The sequence below is a fragment of the Camelus bactrianus genome, chromosome 7 (genome assembly GCF_048773025.1).
Source record: "Camelus bactrianus isolate YW-2024 breed Bactrian camel chromosome 7, ASM4877302v1, whole genome shotgun sequence".
NCBI lineage: Eukaryota > Metazoa > Chordata > Mammalia > Artiodactyla > Camelidae > Camelus > Camelus bactrianus.
In genome coordinates this window covers 13175971-13186697 of record NC_133545.1, presented here as the reverse complement: position 1 = coordinate 13186697, position 10727 = coordinate 13175971, and the positions used below count along the sequence as shown (strand labels likewise).

Genomic DNA, 10727 nt, shown 5'->3' with positions numbered 1-10727 from the left:
AAGGGAAGTGAGACCTCCCACTGCCCTGCAGCTGATAGGTGGAACCGGCAGTCTGGTTCCCACCGTACTATGGAGCAGGTGGGCGGGGGGTGGGGGTGAGGGAGTGAGAGGCGTAGGGCGCAGGCCCGCACCAGGCTTGGAGGACGGGGAAATGGCGGCGTTGGGGTCGCCGGCGCGCACCTGGCGAGGCCTTCTACGGGAGTTGCGCTACTTGAACGCGGCCACTGGCCGACCCTATCGCGACACTGCGGCCTATCGGTACCTCGTGAAGGCTTTCCGAGCACATCGGGTACGAAGCCCGTGTCGGGACGTTCTAGCGTCCCTTTCCCGGGGCGGGAGGGAGAATGGGGTCTGGGCGGCGGTAGAGTGCGCTGGCCTCCTGCTCGTTTCTGAGGCCGACCCTCCCACCCGGCCCTGCTCCGGCCAAGCAGGCCCCATGCGCTGGTCTACCGCCTAAGCCCGGGAACTAACCGAGGACCGGCGGGAGAGCAAAACCGACCCTGAAGATTTCATTGGCTGTCTTCGGCCCTGTGCGGAAGGGAAAGTCAGAGGAAAGTAAAATGGAGATGATAGAAAGGGACAAGAAAAAAGATGTTTTGGTGGAGAGTGTAGGGTCACTAGCCACAGCATCTATCCACCACCCTCCTTCTCCTAGTAGAGGTATTCTGAGAAGTAATTTTTGATGTAGAGAGGAATACTAGGAGCTTCTTGAAGAGTAGGACAGTGTTTACTTTTGTACCCTCTATGCCACTTCAGAAAATGGTGCCTTGTAGAGCAGAACTAGAAACGTCTAATGAGGTTGTACTGTCATTTACATTAACGTGATATATGACCAGATAGTTTTACCGTCTGTAGTGGATAAATATGAACATATGGTAGGCCACCCTTGGAAAATTCCTTTGTGAAATCCACACTCCATACCCCAATTATACAAGATCGGATGGAAGATAGTTTCATTTTTCAAATGGGGCAACTGAGGCTCGGGGACAGTTGATCTGTACAAGCATGTGAATAGAATCTAGGTTACTTGGTTCCAAATAAGTCTTCCATTTAATTGCTTTCTTTAGAGATACGGATCTGGCTTGGAAAGAAGTTGTAGGCTATCTCAGAAATAATAAATTGGAGAGTCAGCTTGGGCTTCAGGGAAGGAAATTTACCGTCCTTTGAGCATTGTGGGAAAGGGGAGAACCGTCATCCTAACTGTTGATTTTCTAAGCCATGGAAGTTAGAGTGCAAAATGTTAGAACTAAAATTGAACTAATTTGTAAAAGGCCACAATATTAGGGACTTCTAGGAACTTGGCTAAAAATGACGAATAAGATCCAAATGGGTCCTGTCTTAAGAAGATTACAATCCACCTGAGGACACTAACCAATCAGTTAAACAAGTGCAAAAGAAGTAAACAGACTGCAAGGGTCCTGGTATACAGAAGGGGTAGCCCTTCGATAAGCAGGGACTTGAAGAATGAATTGACTTAGCAAGTAAATAGGGGGAGGGGAAGATGAGGTCAAGGTGAAGAAGTTGCACAACTGAAAGCCCAGAGCTGAGAGGAGCTGCCAGTTGAGAACAGTTAAGGCTGGGGGTGTGGTGGGTGAAGTGGAGGAAGATGGGGTACTCGATAGGCAGGAATTTCTACTTTATTGTAACTGTAATGGGAGATCACTATAGGGTTTTTACAGGTGAAGTGATTATAGCTGTACCTTATGAAAGCAACATGATTGCTTTTGAGAGAAGCTTGGTAATGGCTCTGGAATTCCTTGGAAATAACATCTGAAATTTATGGTACAAATTCCAGGAACACCAGTCTGTGGAATGCATATGAGGATGTGGGGAATGGTGTTTATTTCTTGCTCAGTGGCTCAGAGCTAACTTGCTAGTCATCTATGCCCATTTCCTCTCTCCTTTCCCTAAATTGAAGGGATTCCGTTAGGGAGTAGTCTCCCCTTTCTCCTTAGGGAAAATACAGTTTTCTAATTCATTAGATCTCTTTTGGTCTATTGCGGTTCACTTACTATGTTATGTTGCTGACCCTGCTCTCCCGAGTCCTCATGATTCAGGCTCTGCTGGGTCAAGATAAGTTATCTCCTGTTCTACGCTAACAGAATTCCTATCAATATAGACTTATATAATAGAAATGTTACCCTTTGTTGTTTGACATTAGTGTTGTGCTCTCAAATTTTTAATTATAAAAAGTTAAATTGATTAAAGCAGATGAATTCTATTTTTGAGCAGCTTGTAAGTGCCATTTTCACTTTTATGACCTGCAAATCTTAAACCACACTTTCTAGTTTTCAGAGTCCAAACTTAGACAGTCAAATAAAGACAGGGCAAAGAAAGACATATGTAGGCATTGGTGCCCAGAGATTAATCCGTACTTGGATAAGGCTCCTTAAGTTACTTGAGGCTATGCACACATATCTGTCTCACCTTTCCTGTCCCTTTCTCACAACCTCAGAATATAAAACTTGTCAAGTTAAGTCTGTGTACTAATTTACTTAATCTGGAAGTTAATTATGATGAAGGAAAAAAACAGGGTTTGGAGTCACCAGGGACTTCAGAATGGATATGGAGTTTCCAGCTTCTTAAGGTCATCAGAATACAGATTTTTAAGATGAATAAGTGAATTGTGAGAGCAAGGAAAATTAAGTAATATCAACATATTCATTTTACTTTATATATAAAACCTTCATTTTGTTACTGCTGAGGACAAAGCTATTTTTCAGATAAAGTTTTTAATTTTCATTGAAATGAAAGGCATATGCCACATTAAGTCCACAGTCTCATAAAATAAAGCCGCCCTTCATTTGTTTGAAGGGGAGAAAGTTCTATATTTTATTCCTTAGGCAACATTAATGATCAGTGACCTGATTCTAGTTCCCCATCTCTGCCATTAACCAACCATGGAGCCTCTCTCTGGGCTTTAGTTTCCTCATTCATTAAATAAGGGTGTTGAAAGAAGAGAGAACTTTTTCCAGTATTAAAATTGGAGGACACCCAATGAAATGCTTTAGTGAAACTCCTTGTAAAATTCCTCTTCAACTAACTGGAGGCCAGCTTTCCTAATCAGCAATTACAGATTGCCTGTATAATATCTGACCTTGCTACTTCTCTAGGTCACCAGTGAGAAGTTGTGCAGAGCCCAGCATGAACTTCATTTCCAAGCTGCCACCTATCTCTGCCTCCTCCGGAGCATCCGAGCACACGTGGCCCTTCATCAGGAATTTCATGGCAAGGGTGAGCGCTCAGTGGAGGAGTCGGCTGGCTTAGTGGGTCTCAAGTTGCCCCAGCAGCCTGGAGGGAAGGGCTGGGAGCCATGAAAATGGAGAGATTCCTTGGATGCTGCCTTCGTACAAGAATTTAATCATTTCTTTTGATATGTATTTATCATTAAATTCTTTTTTAAAGTTTAGGGGTTTTCTTTGTAATTTTGTTGACTGTTTCTTAGGTTTCATCTTTACTCAGTGAATTTACTGACGTTCTTACACTAGGCTGATGTTCTTGATTTAGTTAAAAAAAAAACCCTATTTTTATTTTAAAAGTAATAACACCCTATTGGTAAGGAATTCACATGGTATATAGGTACATAACGTAAAGCCCTCTTATCTTTTCCCTTGCCCCTCCCAACCCCGTTATCAGGTGGTAACAATTACTAGCAATTAGGTGGGCATCTTTCCAGATGTTTCCTATGCATAAACAATTATACAGATAGACTTTTATTAAAAAATACACAAATATGATGTTATGGTCCTGGTAGAAAACAGATGGCACACTCAACTAGGGTTACTGAGGAGAGTGAGTTAGTGAAGGGATATATAAAGATGTGGGTTGAATTAAGGTCAGCAAGATGGGCTAGCAACAGTGGGCACTGTTATCTCCCTTTGGCCGGACAGAGCAGACCCTTAGGTCATGGCCACCGTCAACTACAGGCTGCAGGAAGCCCGAGAGGGAAGATGGAGTGAGCACACTGACTTCTGCCTTCTACCCTCCTTGTCAAATTGCTCTTCCTCTTAAATTCTCTATCAGGGTGAAGGGCTCCACCATGCATTTGGCTGCCCATCAAGAACTTGGGCTTCATTCTGTATTTCTCCTCCTCACCCTCCACATCCAGTCAGTAAGTTCTGCTTCTGCAAGAACTGTTAGCATCACTGCATCTGTCCTAGTTTAAGCGCCGGTAGTGTTTTGGCTGCATTCATAAGCTAGACTTCTAAATGGTCCCCTTGCCTCTAATGTCTTGAATTCCTCAAATGAAAATTCTCTGTGAACTACCAGTAGTTCTTTATCTGTGGTAGTATATTATATGTTAGTTTCTCCAGGTATTATGACTATAGACATCTCTCTTTTTCCTTGGACTGCAGCTCCTTTAGAGTAAGGACCATGTCTCATTCATTTTTGTTTACAAGGCACCTTCCACAGTGACTTACACAGACAGTTACTCAGTGTTTTTTTTTTAAGGGGAGCATTAATTAGGTTTACTTATTTATTAATGGAGGTACTGGGGATTGAGCCCAGGGCTTCGTGCATGCTAGGCACGCACTCTACCACTGAGCTATACCGTCCTCCTCAATCAGTGTTTTGAATGCAAGGTTCAGTTCTACTCACTAGGAGGAATACAATCTGAACAGAAATATTCATAAAGCATTTCAAAACATCATCTGTTTCTTCTAAGAGATTAACATTAAAATAATAGTATTAATAAGTCAAACCAAGCATTTCTCAACTGAACAGATTAAAAAAAATAGTAATGTTTAAGATTTTCCCCCTGCTTTATTTCATGGTCATAGGTTTATTATCCAAAAATGTTTTACTTTGCTAAGATGAAGAAAGCAAAAGAATTAGGATAGACTGATGTTTTTATTACTTTTGTCAAAATATTGTATATACAATGAATAACTTTGGTGCATATATTTTTATTGAAGTATAGTCAGTTTACAATATTGTGTCAATTTCTGGCGTCCAGCACAATGCTTCAGTCATACATGAAACATATACATATATTTGTTTTCATATTCTTTTACACCGTAAGTTACTACAAGATACTGAATATAGTTACCTGTGCTATACAGTATAAACTTGTTTATCAATAAATAACATTTTTTAAAGAAAGAGATTTGAGGCAGAATTGCCTAACAGGGTAAGAAATATTTATTATGGGTTTGAAGTCATCTAGGCCTAGGCTTTAATCCCACCTTTACAATTTTCCACCTGTGTGTTCTTAGGCAGGTTAGGTGACCTGACCTTCTCCCGCTTCCACAGGATAAGAATGCCAACAAGGTGGCTGTAATAAATGAGAATAATGTTCACATAAAAGAGTTGCACAGTACATAATAAGTGCCTGACAAAAGGAAAATCTTGTTTTCATTTTAAGTCACACATGTGTTCTTTCATCACGAATCCTTCTCTAAGGCCTGCTGTCACCAGTCTTCTGAAATATAGACAAGTTATTTCCTAGCTTAAGTCATTCACTCAGGCCATTTCTGTCCATATATAATCAACCTGTACCTCTTATCAATGGTCTTACCATCCAGAATTAGCTGAACTCAATGTTAGGAATAGAAGGAACTGATTCTGGAACACGAACTGTACTAGCGATAAACTTTCTGTACTGGGAATGTCCTAGAACTAGGGGATCCTGAGGTTTTGGCCCTGAGTTGACTCACTACTCCATGTTTTGATGTGGTACATGCTTTATCACATTCCTTCACTTGCTGTCTCTGACCTGCTGTCCTTTTAACTTCAGCTGCTTCCTCTCACTGAATTCTATCAGCATTTAAATGTGCTCGAGGGTCTCCCACTTAAAAACAACTATAGTTGACCTTGAACAATTCAGGGGATTAGGGGCACCGACCCTCTGCACAGTCAAAACTCCCGAGTATAACTTAAGTTGGCCCTCCCTCCATGGTTCTGCATCTGCGGATTCAACCAACTGCAGGTAGGGTAGCACTGCAGTGTTTTACTATTGAAAAGATCCCGGTGTAAGTGGACCAGTGCTGTGCACACACTGTTCAGGGTCAGCTGTACTCGGCTTTAATTCATGTACCTTTTCAGCTACTATCTTCTCTTGTTCCTCTTCACAAACAAACTGAATAAATGTATTCAATGAATTGTTTTCATTTTCTACATTTTTTGAACTTAAATAAGTTGTATTGAGGTATAATTTATATATAATTATACAGGTCAATGAATAATGACAAATGAATGCACCTGTGTAATAACCACCCCGATAAAGCTACAGAACATTTTCATTGCCCCACAAAGTCCCCTTGTGATCCTTTGCAGACAACTTCCCTTTCCCACACCTGGTCCCCAGCAATCACTGACCTGCTTGCTGTCACCATAGATTAGTTTGGCCTGTTCAAGTATTTCATCCAAATGCAGTCATACAGTATGTACTCTTTTGAGTTGGTTTCTTTTGCTCAGCATAGTGATTTTGAGGTCATAATCCATTTTGTTTCATGTATACATCTACTGCATTTTTCACTGCCACTCATTCTCAATCCACTGCAGTCTGGTTTCTCCCTCTTAACTAGAACTGCCTTGCAAGTTTACAAGTGATCTTCAGGCCACTAAACCCAATGGTTTATTCCTTATCTTGCTGATCTCTAGGGAGCGTTTTTGACACTATTAACCATTCCTTCCTTTTCTCTTGGCTTGGTTTATAGATGCTTATTGCTTTTAATTCCCCTGTTTTAAAGACCAGTCAACTAGTTCACTCAGTTCAGGTTTGGCTCTTGCTATTTCTCTTCTCCATAAACTTCAAATGTTTATGCATTTTAACTAGAATTGTTTCCGGCTCTAAAGTATTGAGTTATTAGTACTTTGCTTGTCCCCTGTCTGGGTAACTGTTATAGATACAAATATGAACATAATGATAAGAACAAAAGGTTCACATATAAGATAATGTGTGTGGTGGGAGGAAGAAGGCTGTGAGGTTGTGAACTAAAGGCAGGCTAATCCAAGGCACATTCTGTTTGTAACATAAATTTTTAATTCACCTAACTAAAAGATAAATAATTTACACAGAATTTGAATTTTTTGATCTACATTTAAATTAACAGGAATCCTGTTTATAAAATTTGATAGTAGGTATGCACTGATGCCCCAAGAATAACTGTAATACAAAACTTTACTGTATAGTCTTTAATTATTTACTATATTTAGTTTATTAATTACAGTAAGATGAATAGTTGTCTGCTCTGGATGACTAGCAAAATGTTATGTTACTTGTACCTATTCTAATTTTTAATTACCTAGTTTCTTGCATGTATAGATTTAACCCTACTTTTATGTAAGTTCCTGTTTCCTTATGAGACCTTATTCCTTAAGGAATGGATATCATTGCTAGAATGTACACTTACACATATTCACAGAGGTTTTTGTTTTTTCAGGTAAGTGTTACTAAATTTTAAAAATTAAAAAAAAATTTACAAAGAAAACAAACTTTTAATTCTGTTAATGAATGACAGAATCTATGTGCCGAAAGAAAGTAACTTACAACTTAGAATTCTATGCCCAAGGGAAATACTCATCTAGAATTAGGAAAGGCAAAATAAAGATCTTTTCAAACCAACAAAAATAGAAGACTTCCTTACTAGCAGACCAACACAAATGCAAACGTTGAAACTTCCCTAAAAAGCCAGAAAGTAAATATTTCAGTCTTGCAGGCCACAGGGTGTGGTATCTGCCACAACCACTGAACTCTGCTGTTGTAGCGCAAAAGAAGCCATAAACAATAGCAAATGAATGAGCCTGGCGGTATTCCAATGAAACTACTCACAAAAATAGGCAGTGGCCTGGATTTGATGAGTGGATTGTAGATTGCTGACTCCTGTCCTAAAGTTTAAACAACAGACAAAAGGGAAATGATCCTAATTGGAAAGGGAGAAGGAAAGAAGAGCAAAGAAGTGTAAAACCATGAGCTAAAACACATGATGACAAGAGCACATAACTTGGGAAGAGCTTAAATGGAGTTAAGTTTTTTAGGTTTTCTGTATTATCTCCCTGGGGAAAGAATAAAGGTACTGATTAAATTATAGACTTTGATCTGCTAAAAATGCCTGTTATAACTTATAGGGTAACTGCTAAAATAATAAAAACAGACTAAAATTTACAAACTACTAGAAGGGGAAACAACGGAATTATTATAAGGCAGGCAAGAAAAAAGAAAATTAAACATAAAACAGGTGAAACAAATAGACAAAATAAGAGCTTTAAGCCTATTTACATAATTACATATAAATGATTAAATGCCTCAATTAAAAGAGTGAGTCTTATTAAAAATGTTATTAAAAAAAAACACAACTGTATGTTCTTTTAAATAAGATACATCTAAAATGCAAGCAACCAGAAAGGAAGAGAGAAAAAAATTAAAATCTCCTCACTAACACATATTCAACATTTTAGTGTATTTTCCTCCTAAGGAGATTGTATATATAACATTGCACTCCTCTAGGACATATTAATTTGTAATTTTTCTTTTACTGTAAATAGTTTTCAAAGGATGATATTCCATGTATTTGGAGGTGAGTTTTCAGTTCTCTGAATAACTGGAGGGAAGCTCTTTTGTCAGTTACTAAACACTGCTGTGATTCCAAGATTTTTATCGGCCAGATATGCATTCAAAGGGATCTGGGGACAACAATTACTATTTCATGTTCATTTTTTTTTATTGATCTTCCTAATAAGTTGTAAGTTTCAAGGTGATGTATATAAAATCCCAATGAAATAAAATTTTACCATTATTTCCTTTCAAAGTATATCTCATCTTGAGGATTAAGTTTACATTAAAAAAGTTAAACCACCAGGAGAAGACTCTGCGCTAGGCATTTTCTGTTAGCTCCTTTAGCCCTCACAACAGTGCTATAAGGTTTGTATGCCTATCTCCATTAGACGTGCGATTAAGAAATAAATTGCTGAAGGTCCCACAGTTAGTAATCGGTCGACCTACGTTTTGAATGCAGGGTGATGGCAAGCTAAGAACCCACACGCTGTCGTTTTCGTTGTCAATATATTCAAAAGGCCTTATCCTTCAAATTTAGCTCTCAAGCAGGAAACAAAATTCTCCACAAGACTACCTCCTTTCCTTTCTCAAAATACTGCTTAATTTTTAGTTTCCAATTTAGACTAACAGATTCTTGCTACATAAGTAACGATGATAAATCCGAATGGGTTAGATGGCCTTGGCCTGTTTCCTAGTGTATTAATTTCAGGCGTTATTTCCTGAACCTGACCTATCCCAGTTCGGGGGGCTTAAAGCCTCCCTGCGTAGATTAAGGAAAACGACCCAGCTGCCAGATCTCCGGACTCCTTCTGCAGAGGGTGGGGCAGCAGTGAGAAAAAGGTTGAGTCTACACGATTTTCAGGCGGGCGCCTGAAAACGACTTCGTTGGTCAGTAAGTATTCGTCAGGAATACGCCCAGATTAGCTAAGACTGCTAACCTCAGTGGAAACGACGGGCAGGGTCTCTACTTACTTTCGACTCGGGCTAACCTCTGGCACATTGGCTAACTTGGGTCTGGTTCGCCAGCACAGTGCGGCGCGGCCCTAGAAGACCTGCAGCCTGGAGCTTGAGGTTTGGCACCCGGGGCGGATCGGGTTCGGGCGTTCGCTGAGTCTCGCGAGATCTAGTGGGTAGGGGCGGGAGAGACCCGCGTGCACGCGCCTGAGAGCCGTTAGGGTGGAACCCGTCTCGGGGGGGGCGGGGCGGGGAGGGCGGGGCAAATACAGTTGGACGCCAGTTGGTGGAGCCCCGCGGGAAACGACTAAGCGCGAGGAGCGTGCGCGCTCACGTCGCGGCGACGGTGGCGGCGAGCGGCGTCAGAGCTTGGAGGGGGGGCTGACGTCTGCTGGCGGGTGGTGGTGTAGGAGACGAGAGCTTGCTTAGCCGGTATCGCTTCTGTCGCAGGAACCCGACGGAGAGTGAGGGAACGAGGGTCGCTTTCGGGGGCTGCCGCCTTCCGCGTACGCGTCGTCGTGAGGAGCGCAGCCCGGACTCTCCTACAACCCCTCCGGCTCCTTTTTCGCACGCCTCGAGGCAGCGGCGGCAACTGAGACAGCGTCTCACCTCCCCCACCCCTTCCCCTTGTCCCCCCCGCCCGAAAGGGCCCGGTCTGCGCCCCACCCCCGCCCGTCCGCCCGCTACGCCGCCGCCATGTCGGCGCAGGCCCAGATGCGCGCGATGCTGGACCAGTTGATGGGCACCTCCCGGGACGGTAAGTGTCTGCCAGTGCCCTGGGGGTGGGGGAAGGGACTGGGAAGGCAAGGGGAAGGGGCTCCGTGGGCGCACCTGGGCTTATGTGTGTGGCTGAGTAAGGGGCTCCCAGATTGGTAACACGAGGTCCCGGCTCCCGTCCCATCCAATCAAGGCTTGGCAGGCGGGCTTAGGGGGCGGCGACCGAGTGGATTGGCGGGAACCGCTGCCAATGGGGTCAGGCGGGGCCTGGAGGCAGAAGGGAGAGTTTGAGCATTCAGTGTTGACTTGGCTGGGACGGGAGAGCCCACGTCTCTCTTGCGTAGTCGGCGGCCTGTTTTGTCGCTGATCAGGTACCTGCGGACCGCTAAAGCATCCGCCCCCAGAACTAATTCCTTAACCCTGAGCTTTGAGATCATCCCTCGCCGCCAACCTCCAGAGTGTCCAGAGAGAAGTGGTTCCCACCCCCAACCCAGCCCTTACCTGGGTCCGAGGAAACCTTTGCTAGGAATCCAGTCCTAGAGATGCATTCTTGATCCCC

At 42.5% G+C, this 10727-nt stretch overlaps 2 protein-coding genes across 6 annotated transcripts in view; both read left to right on the top strand.

Annotated features, from left to right (window-relative positions):
- Nucleotides 1–91: 91 nt before the first annotated feature.
- Nucleotides 92–3409, top strand: FMC1 (formation of mitochondrial complex V assembly factor 1 homolog). Its single transcript, XM_010947478.3, has 2 exons — nucleotides 92–289; nucleotides 3114–3409. Exons 1-2 carry the CDS (start codon nucleotides 152–154, stop codon nucleotides 3315–3317), a joined length of 342 nt encoding a protein of 113 aa, XP_010945780.1. The 5' UTR covers nucleotides 92–151; the 3' UTR covers nucleotides 3318–3409.
- Nucleotides 3410–9753: 6344 nt separating this feature from the next.
- The window catches only part of LUC7L2 (LUC7 like 2, pre-mRNA splicing factor), a 52135-nt gene continuing 51161 nt past the window's right edge, over nucleotides 9754–10727 (top strand). For 2 of the 5 annotated variants that reach the window (XM_045510994.2, XM_045510990.2), the window contains exon 1: nucleotides 9756–10208. In XM_045510994.2, the coding sequence (XP_045366950.1) occupies nucleotides 10148–10208 (61 nt within the window). In that variant the 5' untranslated portion in view covers nucleotides 9756–10147. Of the gene's footprint in view, nucleotides 10209–10727 lie in introns of all 5 variants that reach the window. The other 3 variants (XM_074366950.1, XM_045510991.2, XM_010947477.3) reach the window with 3 other exon arrangements.

Bases quoted from the DNA above. Each gene is read 5' to 3' on its own strand.
- FMC1 (XM_010947478.3), top strand. From the start codon at position 152: ATGGCGGCGTTGGGGTCGCCGGCGCGCACCTGGCGAGGCCTTCTACGG. The intron at 290-3,113 runs GTACGAAGCCCG...CTACTTCTCTAG, and splicing joins AGGCTTTCCGAGCACATCGG to GTCACCAGTGAGAAGTTGTG.